The 21,240-nt window shown below is 36.6% G+C and overlaps 1 protein-coding gene across 1 annotated transcript in view; it reads left to right on the forward strand.

Annotated features, from left to right (window-relative positions):
• The window catches only part of LOC128982072 (eukaryotic translation initiation factor 2-alpha kinase), a 221,666-nt gene that overhangs the window by 127,317 nt on the left and 73,109 nt on the right, over nt 1–21,240 (forward strand). The window contains exons 6-8 of the mRNA XM_054401116.1: nt 1,650–1,790; nt 2,287–2,413; nt 19,117–19,248. Of these exons, the coding sequence (XP_054257091.1) occupies nt 1,650–1,790; nt 2,287–2,413; nt 19,117–19,248 (400 nt within the window). The remainder of the gene's footprint in view (nt 1–1,649; nt 1,791–2,286; nt 2,414–19,116; nt 19,249–21,240) is intronic.

Consider the following 21,240-nt stretch of genomic DNA (forward strand, 5'->3'; position numbering starts at 1 on the left):
GGAATACTCTGAGAGTGAGAAGCAAAACATAACTTTCAGCAATGATGCATGTAAATCTACCTTTACTGACTGATTCAGAAATGTACCTAATTGCAAAATATTTTGTCAACATGACTAAAATGTTAAAAAAATAGATGTATCAGCACGAAATAGTTTGTAAGATAAAAAAAACAGTCTAGGACAACTTATATAGCGTTCTAACCTCAAACATTGTTATTGTTCCAGTGTACAAATTCAATTGAAACAAAATAACTACGTTACCAATTTATGTTTGTAAACAAAAATCAATTTTTTAATGGTTGCGTAATAGCTATTTACATTACAAGTGTAGTAAGAGCGTTTTTACTTCACGCAGGTGAATGTCGTGCAACGAGCGGAAGCGAGTTGCATAATTCACCTAAGTGATGTAAACACGCTCTTGCGTAACGTGTAACATACAAGATTTTACCTGACCCGACAATAAACATGGGTTTACGTACAATATTTTTCATTATCCATTTCACTCATCTTCTATCAGTAACGTTCTTTTACTAACAAAAGCTAGGTTAGGTAGGAAAATACTTTAAAGCATAACAATAACATTCAAGCGCTGATTTCTAGCGTTGAACGTCGTTAGCTCCACAGAGTTATATTTTTTAAAGTTAAGCACTCAATGTTATTTAAATGGGTTTCTTTACATCACCGAGTGAGTTTTTGATACTTTACATCACTCGAGAAGTAAGGAAGTTGTATACATCACGCTTGGGATAGGGAAGTTTAACATGGCGGGTTAGGTAAAATCAATTTAAATTATTATTTACTACACAAATTATTTGTAATGTAAAACATTGTACACCACTCGGAGCAAAAGTATATTATTTATGGTACTTAAATTGTTTTATAGTACTTGGCAGTACAGTATTATTAGTTTATTAGTTACTTGTTGCACTGTTCTACACACTGCTCAAGCGCTACAACTCATTAAGTGGTATCCTGTCCACACACTGTTGATATATACTGAATTGTGGCATGGTGCCACTATTTAGAGTGTAGGCTGGCTCGAGAATTGGCAACGTAGCATTAGGAAAGTTATAGTTCCGGCGGACGGCGCGAGGCGCGCTAGCTACCTGTATGGTTTCGTGTTCCACAATTCGGCGTGTACCTGAGCTACTTAAACTCACATCAACGAGTTCAAAAATACTCAATTGTGGCATGTGATGTTTAAACGACGTAATAATGCTGGAAAACCTAAAAAATGATCGAATTAGCTGTGGCACCCTGAAAAAGGTGCCACAATTTTTGAAGGTGCCACAGTACGGCCGTGTGCCTGTGAAGGATGCCACTATTCGGTGAATACAAACACACACACACACAAACACCCACACCCAACGGCATACTCCTGTAACAGAAATATTGTACTGTACCGAACCGTACCGACCTTAAATTTTCTGTACCGCAGCCCCTTAGTTATAATAGCCTACCATAGAACAATCCATTGTGTACGACTATGTTGTTGTATTTGGTTAATTCGTTTTAAAATGAGTTAAATAATAAGAAAGAATTATTGAACTTAAACTATATAAATTGTTTGCAACTAACATTAAATCGTTTCCAGCTATCCATACAAAATATAAATGTATATGCTGTAACCTAATCTGATTGTGTGGCAGTTTGACTCTCCAGTGGTGAGTGCGTGGAAGGTCAGCAAGGGACAGTTGGAGGAGGTAGATCTGTTTGGAGGAACACACCCACCCTCTGGTCCAGACGTCCCCTCCTCCCCAGCTCTGTACGTCGGCATGCATGAGAAACAGGTAGGCCTTCTAGTCAAATAAATGTAGTTGTACAACAATGTTATTCAATATGCTATACAGTATTGAATTGACTGAGTTAAAGTTTCAGTATTTACAATATTGTAGATTCGTGATCTTCAGAGGTCGACCATGTTACAGACAGTTCAATTTACAGACTTTTTTGTCTTCGATGCAGAGTAACATTTTCATGGTGACTTGACTTCTGCACAGTTGTCGTAGCAAGTTTAAATGTCAACTGTACAGAAGTCCAGTTGCCCTGAAGATGACACTCTGCATCGAGGCTGAAACATCTGCATCGGCCATGAATGGAATTATTTTGTTGTTTTTGACACGGTCCTAAGACAACAAAACCACAATCGGAGATCGTGAAAGCCTATCCAGAAATATTTTCAATATTGTTAGTTGAAACATGAAAATTAGTTACCAAATTTTTTGTCCAGTAAAATCACAGCCAATCTCTCTTATATACTTTTAACTAGACTCTTGGCTTTTTCAGTTATACATCCAAGAAAGTGTAAGTATGCAGCAGAAAGTACACGAACTTGCTGATGGATTTCGTCAACATTTTCTCACCGACGAACGTAGATACCCTCAAATTCCGTGGAATCCAGTCTTAGTTTCAAGTAAGCATTATTCCATCTTTACTGTCCATTAATTTGGTTTCAAAATTAAAATTACATACAAATGAGCCAAAAATAAACTGATGTTATTTTCCAATATTGCTCAATTTTTAAATATGTCATTAACTCGTCGTATTACTTCCATGTTTTTCCAAAATATTTGAAAAAGCTATTGATATTCAATTAAGATCTTTTTTAGAAAGTAACAACATCTTAAACAATACTCAATTTGGTTTCCGAAAAGGGCACAGTTGTCAAACATCAATGGCAAGAATGGTTAACTGCATCACACGGACTCTGGATGGATCTCAGAGAGCAGCTGGTGTTCTCTGTGACCTGTCCCGGGCGTTTGATTGCGTTGATCATGACATCCTCATTGGTAAATTTTAAAAAAATTGGTATTAAAGGCAAAGAAATTAATTTATTTTCTTCTTATCTTTCCAATCGGTTTCAGAGAACTAAATTAACAAAAAATAATGAAACTGTTTGTTCAACTTGGGGGAAAGTACCATGTGGTGTGCCTCAGGGGTCGATACTGGGCCCTAGTATGTTCATAATCTATGTTAATGACCTACCTCAAGTCTCCAATATGGAACTCTTTCAGTATGCAGACGATACAATGGTGCTATGTACGGCACCCAGTATCGACTCCCTGCGACACACACTCGACAGGGAGGTGCAAGCACTTAGAGACTGGATCCAGGTGAATGGGTTGGTTATGAATGATGATAAAACTCAGCTTATAGAGTTTAGTTCTAATAATAATCAATATAAAACAGGTAAAATTGTAACATCAAAATCTAAAATGCCACTGCAGCAAAATAAGAATTTTTTAGGTATAACTGTCAAATGAAAATCTTAACTGGAAATCACAAGTTGTTAATTTGATCACACGATTAAACCGCTGTATTTTCTCTCTTTGTGCAATCAGACAAGCTGTTGACTTGAAGACTCAGCTTATAGTTTATCATGCTTATTTTTCTTCAATAATGACATATGGTATTCTGGTTTGGGAAACTCATACCACTTCAACAAAATATTCAAACTTCAACAAAAAGCAATTAGAATTATTGGGCGAGTTCCTCGTAGAACTCCTTCTAAAAGTCTTTTTCAAACATTTTCAGTTTTAACATTTTATGATCACTATATTTTAGAAATTTCAAATTGGGCTAAAGACAATCTCTCCTCATTCATGAACCAACCCATTCATTCCCACCACACTAGATTTAAGATTTATATTAAGCCTGAAACCCATAGATTTAGAGAAATTTCATTTATCTCCCCAATATATAGGCCCACAAGTTTACAATAAGTTACCACTCCGCATAAAAAATATTGATAGTAAAACACAGTTCAGATCCACCCTGAAGACCTGGTTAAAAACAAAAAAAAATTTTTCTATCGAATGTTATTTAAATAGGGACGTTAAGTTAGATTAATAATTTAGTAAGACATTTTTGTTATTTCTTAGTTTTAGTATTATCCTGTATATGACTTTATGTCCTGTCAAATGATGTAATGACATGTAGTGAATAAATAAATAAATAAATAAATAAAAAAGCCTACCAAACTCAGTAATAGGTTTTGTAGGTTACAGGGTACTAACGCTTGTGTGCAACTTTGCTTGTTGAGCGATCTTGAATAATAAACCTACCATTTGAATACTATGTGTAGCTAATTACCTGGCACTAAACACAATTCTGCCACAGCACAATGAGTGTGTCCACCGACCTGGAAAACCGGGAAATTCATATTTTACCTGGAATTTTCAATTTGCCGCGATCGCGCATGAAGATGAAGGTTGCGTGACCGCGGGAGACGATGATGAAGTCCAAACGGCCGTGGGATTTGTTAGTGATTTTGACAATGACGTATCCGTGACCGCAGGAGACAACGATGACGTTTCCGGGACCTCGTGAGACGATGATGATGTCCAAACGGCCGCGGGATATGTTAGTGATTTTGCCGCAATCGCACATGCGGACGATAATGTTACCGTGACCGCGGGAAATGGTGATGATGTCCAAACAATATTGCTTGACGATGATGACCACGGTAAATTATTTGAATTAAGCTAAGATCGAGGAAGATGGTGATAACTTTACTATGATCGCGGGAGACGATTATAATTTTTCCGTTACCGCTGAACAATATCAGGATTTTGTCACGACCACGTAAGACAGTGGTGATGTTTCTGTTACTAAGTGAGATATTCAGGATTTTTCACTTGCCGCAGAAAACGATGATGGCGTCTCTACTACAGTGTTAGATGATCACGATATAACCTCGAGTTTGGCTTGTTCAAAAATTTCAAAATGACACACTTCTAAAAAGTTTTATTTTTATATTTTTTTAAATATCTTTATTTACCTTGGAGGTGGTATTTATTTAATGTATTTAGAAGGGTTTAAAACTTAAATTGGCTACGTGAAATTTTTGTAATTTCTGCATCAATTATTTCTGTAGGCCACTTGAAAAACAACCCATAACTCCAAAATTACATACTATATGAAAGTGCATAAAGACAGGGGTTGGTGAAGTAATCCTTACATAAAATTTGGTAAAATTGAAATTATCAGTACTGTATTAAGAATCTATTTTTCAGGTGACTGTACGGAGATTCGGTAAATTTTTGTATCGACATATCACTATTTTTTAGAAATTATTGATAAATTGCCGGTTTAAGGATTAGTTTTTAATTTTCAGATTTTCTGATTTAATCATGTTGAAAATGCCTGCCTTTTCTATTTATTTGTAATAGTCATACAGATGATATGAATGTTGTTTTTACTATCAGCTGTCTGTTTTGTTGTCCAATATTGCTCCTTGTCATGAAAACATTAATGAGAAATACATTTGATTATTTTAGAGTTTAAATTAGTTTTTGTCGTAGTTTTACTTAGATTATCCCTAAACACCTCCACTTGGGAGAATAATTCAAGAGGTTATGGTCGCCAGCATCGTTTTATGTACATAACAGTGTTAGGAAATCTAGTCTACTACGTACACGGTAAGAACAATTTATTCTGACGTAATTTTCTGTCTCAAGAGTATTATTTCTTTGGTATATCTTTCGATCGAGTTCGTCCAGCTCTACAAATGGAATACGTGAAAGGTATAAAACCATTGAAAGGAGCAGAAGATTGGCCGACGTGGAAAGATCGAGTGTTGGATGTTCTAGAGTTGTTCGACGCGGTTGATATCGTCGAGGGAAAGAGAGAAAAGCCTACCCTCTCTGAGCCTCCGACTAAAGCCGAAAAGGAAGAACTTCAGAAATTCAACAAATCCATGACTCAGGCAAAAATAGTCATTTCTCAGTGCGTTAGTGATGATCTACATCAACGTATTTCCGGAAGATTATCAGCTAAGGATGCGTGGGACATTTTGATCGAGCAGTTCGATAACAAGGCAGAAGATCAGTTGTTTCGTCGGTGTTTGGATTTCTTCAGTATGGAATGGGATGATACCGAGGATGCCCCGACCGTGCTTTCAAGATTGAAGAATCAAAACCGCGAATTTGCAGCTGGCCTAAAAACACGTAACATCCAAACAGTCAAAGATTTTCTTGAGCTCCTGTTTGTGTCAAAAGTGTTACACATTTTGCCGAAGCGTTTTGAATCGTTCAAGTCTAGCTACCTACTTATGAAGGCAAACGAGAGCAAGAAACTTGAAGATGTTTCATCTGCATTAATCCTTCATAAGCGTAATGTTGCTCCTACGTCAAAAGCTGGTGACATTCTTAGTGCCACAAACAGCGGTGGTCAGAAGAATAGGAAACCAAAAGGTGACACTTCCTGCAAATACTGTTTGGGGTAAGGTCATTGGATTCGCCAGTGTTCTAAATGGAAAGCTGACAGCAAGCCTGCGTATCCAGCTCGAGCTAACGGCATTAGCACTAGCTTAAAAACGAGTGACACTGATAAGAAGAGAACGAAGGGCTCGCAAGTTAACGTGACCGACAACCGAAGTGCGCTGATTTCCGTCAGCAGTGACATGAATATCGTGACCACGAACGACCAGTGGCGGATCGATAGTGGCGCTAAGCGGCACATTACGTCAAATCTGAGTTGGTTCACGAAGTACAAACCTTTCCCTTCAAACTCGAACACAACAGTAAAGGCGGCGGGAAAGGAAGTTATAAAAGCTCTTGGCAGTGGAGTCGTTGAAGTAGCAAACTATGAAAATGGAAAACTGAAAACGTTCACACTCAACGATGTCTGGTATGTTCCTGACGTTTCTCGGAACTTAGTGTCCATTCTCGCAGCTCATGATCGAAACCCTAATAGCAGGTTTGAATCGACTAGGGATGGGTCGATTCCATTTTCGATTCTCGATTCCACCGATTCTTGGCTTAGAATCGGAATCGGGAATCGATCGCCTCAAGTCGATTCCGATTCCTTCGATTCCAAGGGTGGTATTTTTCCGCCGACTAGTACATTAGCTTATATGGATTATTGTGTAATAAAGTTTATAGTAAGTGTGTATTTATTCCCTGATTCATCCTCCTTAACTGTAAGAAACGCTGATTAAGAAAAATTTCACATTCAACATCTCATTCCGTACTGTCATACTTGTCGTCATTCGTCAATGAGCGGACGAAGGAACGGACTGAATTACATCGACATGACATGGCTACAGCTGCTACGTGTATCATCTAGTCATGCAAGGTAAGTACTAAACTAAACGTTATTTTTATTCAATAAGAATTGTTATTGATTAAGTTTTTTCAAAAAGGTATAAAACTAAGATTTACGTTATTAAATTGCATTTCAAAACCATTTTAGGCCAAATGTACTCATTTTATAACTGTATACTTGTGGACTATATATTACCGGCAGAGACCGCGCAAGCTCATTGCCCAAGGATATGGATGGGAAATGGCCAATGGGAATAAGCAAAAAACAAGGGGAAAAACGTCACCGAATGTGCAGAAATCGATCAGTGTTGCCACTGTTATCAGATATCACCATAAATACAATAATTAAGTCATGTGTGTATTAAAATTTTGTGTGTCGTCACTTATTAATAAATACGAATGTTTCCAAGGTTGGGATTAAAAGTAACCACACAACGACCTAAGCATACACATAATAGTAATTGCAAACCAAATTAAATTATTGGAGTAGACTAAGTAATCGTTTCAGACTGCATGATGTTTTATTGTTGTTCAATATTAAATCAGGACTAGTTTAATTTTGAAATATTTTATTTAGATAATATTAGAGGTGGCGGTAATTTACTTTAAATTAAAAACACTGACCATAACCATAGATGAACCAACTTAACATAACCTTTGATGAATGTTGAGCTACTTTGTGACTTCATGGTTTACACAGAAAGCCTGCCTTTGGCACTAAGTCACAGTCAAGAAAAGGGGGAAATAACTATTTCTTAGGTTAAGAAGGTTATTCATGTCGGTCGGTGTGTGTTTAACTTCTTTCTTTGTATAAGGAAAAAATGAGTGTTTAGTTTTCAAATTTTTGTGCGTGAGGTATTTAACTTAGTTCAAAGTTAGAAAGCTACACTGTTTAGTGTTTTTATCATTCAAGAATGTCTTCTAACGTGTGGCAGTATTTTAAAATAGACGCCAATGAAAAATTCGCCAAGTGCACAGTTTGTAATAAACTTATATCAAGAGGTGGAAGCAGCAAAACGACATCTAATCTAATAAAACATCTATTGAAACTGCACAAAATCGATGTCGGCTCAGGATCAAAAACTGTGCCCAATAAACCTAAGAAGCCAGCCCAAGGCACGTCTATTGGAAAGCCTAGCACAGTTGCCGGACCATCCAAAGTAGGCTCTGTTTCATCATTCTTTCAGCCTCAGAGTGCAAGTAAGTCTGCTACATCAGTTAGGCCAGAAAGCTCTACATCACATTGCGATTCATTGCCTTCAGAAATGGAAATAGAAAGTAGGCCTAGATATGCCCCGCTTAATGTTGAAGTCCTAGACCTAGATCCTGATGAACCCACTGAAGGTCTAGGAACAGAACCTCCTTTAGGCCTACAGCTACAACCTTCACCGTGCTCCTCAACCTCTTTATCCTCCGCCTTAACACCTGTCACTTCACCAAATTCAGATTTGCTTATGTTTGCTTCACCATCTTCTGAACGTAGTAGTAGAATGTCAGTTGATTCAGAAATGTCAGTCTCTGTCACAGCACCAGTTTCTACTCCTGAAGAATCAACTCACCGATTGTATCCCAAAACTATTAATTTAGGAGGCAAAAAGAAACAGCCAACATTGGACAATCTCTTCGACAGGATAACAAAATTCAAAACCAACGATCCTAGAGCAAAAGAAATAACTAAACTTATTTGTGAAATGATGTGTCTTGATTTTCAGCCACTATCAGTAGTGGAAAATAAAGGTTTCCGAAAACTTATCAACCACTTAGAGCCTAGATACACCATCCCGTCCCGTAAAACATTTTCAAACAAAGTCCTTATTGACATGTATAATGAAGTCCATGCTAAAGTTAAAGAGGAATTACATTTAGCTAGCTATGTGGCAATAACAACTGATATGTGGACCTCTATTGCAAACGACGATTTTATGGCTGTAACAGCCCACTTCTTTTCAGGAGAGAATTACGCCCTCAAAATGACACATAGATGCCTTGAAGTGATTCCCTTTACGGAGATTTCACACACAGCTGACAACATCAAAAGTTTCCTAACACAAGTTCTTAACGACTGGGGCATTGCGTCGAAAGTGGTTGCAGTTGTGAGGGATAACGGTACAGATATAACAGCAGCTCTCAACAGATCTGAGTTTGAAGCAATACCATGCCTGGCTCACACTTTGCAGCTAGTAGTAAAAGATGGCTTGATTAACAATCCTAAAATGATAAATTTGCTGAAGAAATCCAGGAAACTTGTCGGAAGTTTTAAGCACTCGGCAAAAAACACAAAGATGTTGAAATCAAGTCAACGACAGCTTGGACTGCCACAGCATAGGATGATCCAGGACGAACCAACGCGCTGGAATAGTTCCTTTTACATGCTCCGAAGAATTATTGAGCAGAAAGAAGCAATAATCTTAGTAGCCAGTAAAAGTGATATTAAACTTTCTGTGGACATGGTTACTGATGACTGGAAGACTATGTCATTTGCAGTAAGCATTCTTGAAGTGTTTGAACAAGCAACCCTTCAAGTGAGCAAATCATCTTCAAGTGTATCTGAGGTAGGCTTATTAATTAAATATTACCGTATATCTTAGCCTGGATCTTATCTTTTTTGTTTTGATGTGATAACTTGAACAATTTCTGGATTACAAATTCAATCAGGTTCATGGATGCTTTTGTTCAGATAGCCTAGTCTAACCATACAGTAGGCCCCTAACTTAATGAATTTCATACACTAGGCTATTCAAAATATTTTACCATCAACTCATTTTATTTTGACATGCTGGTATTTTGTTGTATAGGCCTAGGCCTATTTAGGATCTGTACAATTTTTTTTTAAATAGGCTATTTTTCCTACATAAAACTAATATTTGAATTTAGTTTCACCTACCTTGACAGTTGTAGATCCAGTTTTAAAACAATAATCAGTTCTAAAGAATATCAAACTTAACCTGTTGGTCCCTACATGAATGTGTGAATATGAATAATTATTTACATAATGCGCGGTGTAAAAAAGATAGCTACATTGTTTATTTAATAGGATAACCAGGATATAAAGTTAGGCCCAGCTAAAACGTTTCAGAATACCGGTAGCCTACTAAACTAAAAATATACGTTTTACAAAAATAAGTATGGTCTATAGAAGGATTAATAGGCCTTATTGTGAACAAATTAAGTCATATAAGCCTATCTCATTTATTCAAGTATTGTATAACTTAGGCCTAGCCTAAAACTTATATGTGGTTTTAGTTTAACCTACCTTGACAGTTGTAGATCCAATTAACTTATAATAATCAATCCTGAAGAAAGTGCAAACTTAGCTTTAGTAGGCTATAGTAGGTGAAATTCAATAATTGACATACTGCACAGTTATGAAAAATATATTTATTGTTTGTTTATTTCAAACTTAATAGGATGGGTTAATCAGGATAGATGGGGTAAATAAATCTGAAAAGGTTTAGGCCTATAATAATATCTCATTTATTGACAATAACTACATAGTTGCTATTATTTTTTTCCTTAGGTGATCCCACTCATCAACACAATCAAGAATGTTGTGGAGGCAACAGACTTTCAAGGCTCTGGTCTTCTCGGAGTGAAGAATGGTTGATGGCATCACTGAAACGACGGTAACCGGATGTTGAAGGAAATCTGACATATGCATGTGCGACTGTGTTGGATCCTCGTTTTAAGGTAACACCTTTTAAAAATCAGGATTCAATCGAAGCTGCTAAAGCAAGAATTATCCAGGATATGGTGGCCTTGACAGACACTGATTCAACCCCAACTTGTGAGCCTGCAAACCCTACTGATCGATCCAGTAACGGTGCTAAATCCAAGGGTCTCTGGTCCTACTATAAGGACTACTTTGTCAATCAAGATGAAGAAGAAGACAGTACTGTTGCTTGTTGTGAAAGTGAACTGGCCCAGTACCTAAAAGAAAAAAATTTGGACCCTAAAGATGGGGAAAAAGTCCCTCACTACTGGGCCAATAGTGTAGGTCTAAAACTCAGAAAAGTTGCCATTAAGTACCTTTCCATTCCCCCCTGTACGGTATTCAGCGAAAGACTTTTCAGCACAGCAGGGATTATTTGTGATTCAAAACGCAATAGACTAGACCCCGAACGTGTGAAAATCCTTGTTTTCCTTAACAAAAACATTGAGTAGGATAGCTGTAGCTTAGTTTTTAGGCCTAGTTTATATTCTTGCACTTACACCATCCACAATTATAAGCCTACTCCAAAGTAATTACTGTTTATTTCAAATTTGTTCAGGCCAAAAAGTAATTTCTCATTTAATTTGTATATTATTTCATTTTAATAGCCTTTTTACATTTAAGATTTCTTAATAGTTGAATTGTATTGTGTTGTGTGCTGTTAAATTGTAAATTGCTTTTAAATTGTTCAGTTATGTTTAAATAACGTTTCATACCAAATCATGACGATCAGGCCTACTTAAGAATAATAATTGTTTGTTGTGCCGCAATTTATGTAAGGTTTGCGCTTTTATATCAACATTCATCTTGATTCATGATTTCTTTTATGTTATATTTGTATCGACAATATTATACGCAAAGATAATTGTTATTTAGGTAGGCTATATTTTCTTAACTTAATTTGTTCTGTGGATATGTCAAAGTACTTATGTTCATTACCCAATCATGACAATGTAGCCTACTGGGCCTACTTGAAAATATTGTTTTTTTTGTGCTGTAATTAATGTAAGGGTTATGCTTTTATATCCACATTCATGTCATATTGATTAATTAAGTATTCCTTTTTTGTTATATTTTTCTCGACAACATTATTGGTGAAATTAATTACTATTTCACTAGGCTATCTTTTCTTAATTTCATTTGTTCTGTGTATTTTTAAATTACTTATCTTTATCACCCAATCATGACAATGTACTATGCCTACATAGTACTAATTATTGTTTTTTGTGCTGTAATTTATGTATGGGTTGTGCTTATCTTATTCTCAATTCATGTCATGTATATTCATTCTGTACATATTTTTCTTGGCAATTATGGGTGACGTGAAGATAACTATGATTTCAGATTGTTTTTCTTAACCTTATTTGTTCGGTGGATGTTTTTATTCTAGGTATTTATTTTTGATCTAAAAAAAACACACACAGAATAAATAAATATACTTGTTGTTAAACGTCTTAAATGTCTTTTTATTACATTATTCAACCCTGTCCTTGAGTTTTAATGACAGATACCCAACTGTATGTAGCAGTTAACTGTATGTAGGCCTATCGATTTATCTAATTGCATTTTATAATTTGTTACACTGTTGAATTGTAGCCTGTATATTTTTGTATTAACAAAATGCAAAATTTCAGTTATCAGAATTAAATTATAAATTTTTAAAAAGTCATAAATAAATGATATGATTTTAAATGCTGAATTGGGAAAATCTAAACTTTTTTTGTTATTCAATTAGGCTACTTATATAGTATTTTACTCATTAGGACTTTTTTTACTTATTAGGAATCGATGGAATCTGAATCGAGAATCGGAAATCGATTTGCAAGAATCGGAATCGGAAAAAAGTGGAATCGACCCATCTCTAGAATCGACTAATACCGAGTGTTGGTTCACTATTAACGAACAAACTGTATTCAAAGGTACTCGAAACTGTGGTGGAACTTTGTATCGTGCCTCATTTCACACAGTTCAACCATCTGAGGTTTGCGCTAATGCAGCAGAAGACAATCACATTCTGCAGTTATATCATGAGCGCTGGGGTCACATGGATAAACGCTACGTCCGATCGAAGCTCGAATCTGAAATGGGTATCAAAGTGCCAGCCAACTACGAGATCCGCGAACCGTGTCAGTTTGGAAAGGCACACCGTCTACCATTCGGAACACGAGAAAGCCCCTCAGCCCCCGGTGAGTTGTTATCCGGTGATGTTTGCGGCCCGTTTGACCCATCCTTCGGAGGTCGCCGATACTTGATTGTCATAAAAGACCACTTTTCAAGGTACCGATACTGTTTTGTCGCAAGGGAAAAATCTGCTGTGAAGGAAGCGTTGCGTGAAGTGTTGGCTAAAGCACGTACAATTGGTCATCACTTCAGAGAGTTTCTCAGCGACAATGGTGGTGAGTTTGACAACGCTGAAGTTTGTCAAACTCTCAGAGAATATGGTGCTAACCAACGTCTGACAGCACCGTATACACCCGAACAAAATGGTGCTGTGGAGAAAGAGAACAGAACAAACGTCGAAATGGCCCGGACCTTCAAGTACGAAAATCCAAATGTAACATTTCCTGCAGCGATCTGGGCGGAACTTGTCATCACTGCTGGCTACGTTTTGAATCGAGTTGGAAAGTCAGCAGTTGCCAACAAATCACCTTTTGAGCTCTGGTTTGGTCAAAAGCCAAGGATCAAACATCTGCGAGTGGTCAGCTCAAAGTGCTACGTCCATGTTCCTGTTCAGAGGAGGTGGAAAATGGACAGGAAAACTTAGGTTGGTTACCTGGTTGAATACGATGGCGAAGAACGATATCGAATCTATGTTCCAGAGAGAAGAGATATCGTAGTTTCTCGTGACGTCATTTTTCAAGAAACTGTTGCAGACTGTGGCCAAGAAAGTTGAGTGGCCCATCAAGATTGAGAAAACCGATGACGTCAAAGAAGACTGGCAAGAAGTTGAAGAGACTATTGACGAGCCTAGTTCTCCAGTGAAGGGTGATGATGAGCCTATACCAACTGAGGACACGTCAAGTAGCAGTGATAGTAAAGATGCAGAGTTATCCAACGATCCTGCAACCCGGCACTCGACTCGAGAAAGAAGGCAACCCGAGTGGCTAAACAATTACATATGGTCTAACTTTGCTGAAGTTCTTCTTGTTGACGATGAACCTAAGTCTTACTCTGAAGCCATCAGTTCAGAAGAAAGTGCTGAATGGAAAACAGCAATGGACAAAGAAATGGAATCCATGCATAAACACGGTGCATGGGAATCGACCGAACTCCCTCCGGGAAAGAAGACTATCGACAACAAGTGGGTCTACCAAATAAAGCGCAATCCTGATAGAAGTGTTGACAAATATCAAGCGAGATTGGTAATCAAAGGATATGCGCAAAGACCTGATATTGATTATGCTGAAACCTTCAGCCCGGTTGCTCGTCCAGAGGTCGTTCGATCAATATTGTCCATCGCAGCTGTTGAGAAGATGGTTCTACGGCAGTTTGACGTCTCAACTGCGTTCTTGTAAGGAGACGTTGAAGAAGAGATTTTTATGAAGCAGCCTGAAGGATATTCAGATGGGACAAATTGTGTTTGTTGTCTCAAACGCAGCTTATACGGCCTGAAACAGGCACCTCGATGCTGGAATAAACGGTTTGACGACTTCATAAAGGGCTTAGGATTTCGACAGAGCCGTGAAGATCCCTGCGTCTACATTTGTCCTACACCTGCTGGAAAAATCATCGTTGCACTCTATGTTGATGACGGATTAGTCACAGCGACTAGTCAGACTGAAATGGACTTATTTATCGGGCAACTTCGTTCACAATTTGAAATTGTTGCTAAAGTTTCATACTTTCTCGGACTCAAAATTTCTCAAAGTGATGGTGATATATTGGTCTGCCAATCAGCGTATATCAAGAAGATCGTTTCTCGATTCAACATGGAAGGATGCAAGCCAGTACTTACTCCCATAGAGAAGCTCACTGCTCAAACACCAGGGAAAGCCTCCGATTTTCCATACTGATCGGCAGTTGGAGCCCTACTTTATGTTGCTCGTGGTACTCGTTTTGACATTGCATTTAGTGTAAGTGTTCTATCACGTCACTTAGAAAATCCTACACAAGATGATGTCACAAGAGCAAAGCGTGTCATACGCTATTTGACCGGCACTGTGGACCAGAAGCTAGTGTAGTGTACCAATCCAAACCTATAACACGTCTACTGGAGTGCTATAGTGACGCGGACTTTGCTGGTTGTCCAACTACAATGCGTTCAACAAGTGGAGTTATTATTAAATACGCGGGTGCAGCTATCACTTGGCTTAGTCGTCGTCAGGAGTTAGTTGCAGACTCAGCTTGTGAAGCTGAAATCATTGCAGCTAATCTTGGTTCAAAAAGAAACAATCTGGATTTCTCGTTTGTTCAATGAACTTATAGGATTTTCTGCTCTACCTATCCTGAAAGTTGACAACAAATCAGCAAGAAAACTCTGTGAAAACCCTGAGTTTCACTTTCGTTCAAAACATATTCAGCGGAAGTACCTATTCATTCAAGACAGGATAAATATATGTATGCTGACTGTAAAGCACATCGGTTCGGAATATCAACTAGCAGATACTAACAAAGCCTATACCTCGACCAAGACTTCAAGTTCTGAGAGAAAGTCTTGGACTCTCTGAATGACTATGCAAATAAGGGAAAATGTTAAAAATGCCTGCCTTTTCTATTTATTTGAAACTAGCTGTACCCGCGGGTTTTGCCCCGTTTAACTTCTTAATTTTCAAGATGAGCTCGTTCGCATGGCTCAATCACGTCCTGGTTGAAGTTCGTTCGCTACGCTCACTCACCTTTTAGTTGCAAATTAGCTGTTGTCATAAATAAAAAAAAATATAGTGCTGCACCCTGTTGGTAATCCTTGTAACTTTAATGCTATTGAACATCATAGAACAGAACCAACTTGTTTAATTGAAACAGCTGATAAGATTCATTAATTCCTTTTAAACATGAAAAATCATAGGGTTAACATGGGAAACTCCAGAGCCACTGGGGCGGAGCCCGAGAGTCCGATCAGAATAAAAACAACTTAGTTTTTCTATTTAATGCCTAAAGAATCGGTGTACCAAATTTCAGCCTCCTAGGTAAATGGGAAGTGGGAGAATTAGTGATGAGTGAGTGAGTGAGTGTGTCAGTGAGGGCTTTGTTTTTTATAAGTATATAAGATAGTCATACAGATTATATGAATGTTGTTTTTACTATCAGCTGTCTGTTTTGTTGTCCAATATTGTTCCTTGTCATGAAAACATTAATGAGAAATACATTTGATTATTTTAGAGTTCCAATTCGTTTTTCGTCGTAGTTTTACTTAGATTATCCCTAAACACCTCCACTTGGGAGAATAAATCAAGAAATCAGTAATACAGGGTGGGGCAAAAAAACCGATCCATTTTCTGCAGCGCGCTGTTCAGCGACAGGTCGTCTGAAAGTGGTGGGAGTAGGCTCGTTGGAAAGCCTATAGAATGCCTTTTTTTTTGTCATAGAGCAGTGTTTGTATGAGCTACGTCCGGTTGTTATCGAGTTGTTTTTAAAAGGTAATGATTTAGCCCTTGCAACTCAGCGGCAGTTTCGTGCTTTTATTCAATTAGGTCGACATAGAGAGGTTCCGTCGTGATTATCTGTATGGGTGATTACCAAATTACACAGATTATTATTCTAATCCATAGGGATTGAAATTAACCTCAAAATTTGTATAACTGAGCGGTCAGACATGTTCAAGGCAGTCGCTCGTTTTCGGGCTGGCCTACGAGGACTGTTTTCCACAGCAGCACGAACTCTATCGAATGTTAGTGGTCTGGCGTCCGATCTGACTTTGGACGGCCTGTCAGCTTCCTTTTCAACGCAGAAGCCGTTGTCCTAAAGTAAGTAACCCACCGCATTATTGTGATACTCAACGGAACTTCTCCATGTCGCTTTAATTAAAGAATGCATGAAACTGCCGCTGAGTAGCAAAGAATGAATTCACTATTTTATAAAAACTACTCCATGACAACTGCACTTGATCAGGTGACCACTGCTCTATGACTACAAAAAATGGCATTGTGTAGGCTTTCCAACGAGCCTACTCCCACCACTCTCGGACGACCTGTTGCTAAACAGTGCTCTTCAGAAAATAGATCGTTTTTTTTGTCGCACCCTGTATATAAAAATTGAATACCGTACTTGTGTCAGGCATTATTAGAGTAATCATAAATTTTGCTTCTTAAACTGAGAATGCTTTTTCCAATAGCTAAAATAGCGAGTTTTTTTTACTTATGAATTATTCATGATTTTTTTTTTTTTTGGCCTGGTGGACACCCTGTAAGACAATTATTATAACCTTGTTAATCAAATAAAAACTAATGTCTAATCTAACTTAATTAATAACTTGTGGACACTATAATTGATTTACCCCTAACATCAGAATATTTTTAGATTAAGATTTTTTTTGTGTCATAGAATATTTGTATTGGCTGTATACTTAATAATTGGAAAATGATTGTGGTTCGGATTCCACAATAAACCGTAGGTCCCTTAGTTGCCATTAGCTGTATGGGCTATTAATTAACAGCTGTGTCTAAGGAACATGTCGGCCTTAGTCACTAACAAGACTACAAGGTCGTGCCACTCATCCTACACTCATCCTTCACTCATATTTGGGTTAAAATACGCACATAGTGGCGTCCCCATCTTAAATAATTGATAATTGATAATACTATTGATGGTTTGGCCAAAGTCACAATACAATAATAACTTGTAATATGGAAGTAATAATTTGAATAATAATATAGAATAATTGTCATTTTAAGAGCTTGCTTGGCCTCTTTTTTAAATTGAGCACTGAGCATTTTTTTTATTGGCCCAGTTTACATGGCCCTCAAAGGTTTTGGAAACCTATAAAGCATAGTAAAGGGTGAGACGGTAGAGAATGTGAATAAACTGGACTGATATATTTTAAATGGCGATACTTGAACCAAAATCCCCAAAAACTAGTTAGCCTACCTTGTTTTCACAGTTATACAGTACTTGGTTCATAATATTTAGGCGGTTTGGGATGAAGTTCTCCCACCACTTTTTTGTATTTAATGTATGTAGCTTAATCAGCTGTTGAGCTATTATTTGAAAGGTAAGGGTCAAGTGGAGGGAATAGATTTCTTCCCCTAAAACCGCCTAAATATTGTGAACGAAGTATATCATGCTACTGAATAACCGAAATCATTAACACAAGGATATAATTTAAGTATGGACTAACCCTTTGAGTGCTATGCTAATATTTTTATTTTTTAAGACTTTTTGTTTTAGTACCTTTTAATTTTATTACCTGTTGTTGAATTGTGACTGATTTCTTCTTACTATTTTACTAACCATACTAATTTGGAATAATAAGGCAATAAAACAATATATAACAGAGAAAAGTCTTGGTATTTGCAGTAAAAATTATATAAAACTGTGTTTTCTTGTAAATTTTCAGGTTTTCTTATAAATTTTAATGGTCTGATAGCATTATTTGAAACCAAAGTCTCATAAAATCTAAAGACATCTTGTTTACAATGTGATAATGAATTAAACCTTGATCTAGTTAGATAAGATTATTATAATATAGTGTTTTTTAGGAAAAAAAAACTTGTTTGTCAGTAAAACCCAACGATATAAACAACTTATGGATCGCTGGCTCAGTGTTGGCCGTGCGATCTAGCTCCCCCCACTCCCTACAGGCAGAAGCCGACGCAGCCCAGAGTATAAAAGGCACTTTTTTAGATGCTGTTCTGTTTAAATATATAGAGATAAAATATTGCTCAAGCAAGTCAAACTCTTTGTTTTATGCATGTTTTGTTTCTTGCAGAACATAACCCATTTAAACTCTTTAAAGCTACACATTCACTAAACTCGATTTTAGATGTTTTTAGACAACTGATGATATTGCTAGTTCCAAATTGTACATGGTAAAATAATCTGTAGTGGCAAAGAAAGGATAGAAAATACAATATTTGTAATTTCAAACCAATGAAAAGTATTACACATAAAACATTTCTGAATAGAATAATATTGTTAATTTTTTTTTGCAGAACCATGTTTGACGTAAACGCAATACTTTTTCTTTCTCTTTTTTGTGACCTATTTTGTAAGAAACGTTGTCGTTACACAGTGAAAGAAAAAAGGTACCTCATTTACGTCAATTTCTGCAAAAAAAACTAAACAATATTATTTTATTCAGGAATGTTCAATGTGTAATATGTTTTTACCTACTTCCTCTATACGTCCCTTGGAGAATTTAGTAAACAAAGATATATCATTGCATAGCACTCAAAGGGTTAAGATGTATCATCTTATCTTTTTTAGGTACCGCTGTTGGTCTTCCTAGCCCAAAATCTGAAGTGAAGATATCAGATTCGCCAAGTGAAGCAGGCAGCGAAGGCAATACTTTACAAACAACAGCTATGTCTGTATTGTATGCATCAGAGTATGTTAATGGTAAGTTACATGCTCTTTCAAGTACATTATTCAAATGACTTTTTTTGCTACAAAAAATAACATATATAATTCAATAAGTACATCAGCTAATTAGTAAGATAGGTGTAAATACCTTACTCTGGAGTTCAGATTACAAAAAAGTATGTTAATATTTCTAATAAAAGTAGATATCATCAAACTAAGCTGGGTATGCCTATAACATAGAACTTATAGAGGTACTTCTGTGTCCATCTTGTTGAGAATTTTACATAGTACTGTATGTATTGTATAATGGCAAAAAATGTTCATCATCCCAGAAACTGTCAAAATAGTTTAATACCCCCGCTGCAGCAAACCTGCAGATTAAGCGAATTTCCATTTGCCTTATTGGATTTACACTAAAATATCTCTTTAAAAATTTACATTTATTCCCTATTTAAATAGCATTAGTTTAAGGAGAACTTAGGTTTGCTGCAAAAGGAAGGGTTAAAAAGTGTTTTTTTAGCGAATTTCCCATATAGAGAATAAGCTATTACCGTAGTACTCATGGTAAGACCTGGAGCCGGGACTGATTTACTTTTTTGTTTTGAGGTCCCTAGAGCCCAAAAACACCATCCGTTCGAATTCATATATATATATATGTCCGACTTTTGTCCAAAATTATTAATATAGTACTCATTCTATTTTACTGAGCTAGACTAAACCAAGATGGCGACCTAATATTGTTCATTTTATTGTTCATTTTAATTATCAAACCACATCCACATTCATTGTAATATCCTATTCTTAGTTCATCTATATAAATAAAATTAGAGTTTTGTCTGTACATTGCGTAGAATCATAAATGTTTCGGTTATTTTTTCATTTCATTCTATATGAAAGCCGAAACGCGTGTTATCTTCATTCCTGTCCGTCTGTCTGTCTTCCTGTAACACTCAAGATGGCATTTTACGCTCTCTTCTCCGGGAAAACGACAAAACAGATTATGATGAAACTATATCTAGGCCTATGTATTCTCTCTACACAGTGGCGGATCTAGAACAGTCACAAGGGGGGGGGGGGGCGAAACGGGGGGTATGGAGGGTTCTGGGGTACCCCCTTGAAAAATGTGTGCAAACTAAGTCTCCTAAATGGCAGTTTTATACCATTTCTTTGTCCAAAGTTAATGTGACAATTTATTTTACGCAATGTGTATGCACTACTGTTTTACATGCAGTAACAATTATATATGTATGTATGCCCGAGGGGGGGGCGGTCGTCCCCTTCACCCCCCCCCCCTTCTGGATCCGCCACTGTCTCTACATGCATGAGAAGGTTTTTAATTACTTGAAACGTGTTTACGTATTTTTTGGGTAATAAAATAACAAACACTCAAAAACCCAGTTTTTCATGGTATTAGACTCATTTTGAAGTTTTACCATACAATTCAAGTGATCTAATGTAAATTTAATAATATCAGCTGTTCCTGGAATATTTCACAACTAACACAAAACTGTGGAAATCTTGATCTATGATAATATTTAACATCTTTTAAAATAAATTATATACAATTTTACATTTTATCCCACCATAATGGATTTCCGTCTTAGGGTTATTTCTAACAGAAAATATACTGTAGTATTTGACAATTTGAAGAGAATAAGCACAAAGCTAATTAAATATAAATTAAATGCAAATAATGTCATTGACTATAGAACGGGTGACGTGTTACGTAATATTATGAAATAGAGTTTTGACTGTTTGTGATTTTTTTATACAAACATTGATTAAACTGATGTTGTATTTTAAAATGTGGGTTATGTTTATGTTAAATTAATTATAAGTAGTGAGAGTTTTGATTTATTTATCATACTATTAAATGTACAATATAAAAACCATAAGAAAAGAGGCCTGAGTCATGTTTTTAAGGGGATTTGCCACTGAAAATAGGTATAATCATGAAAATTTAAAAAAATATTTTTTTTTCATTTCTTTGTACATTGGACCCCCTATTACATCCAAACAGTATGATAT

This window comes from Macrosteles quadrilineatus, unplaced genomic scaffold, assembly GCF_028750875.1.
Source record: "Macrosteles quadrilineatus isolate MER2022 unplaced genomic scaffold, UCM_ALF_1.0 Scaffold_1__1_contigs__length_201487025, whole genome shotgun sequence".
Lineage (NCBI taxonomy): Eukaryota > Metazoa > Arthropoda > Insecta > Hemiptera > Cicadellidae > Macrosteles > Macrosteles quadrilineatus.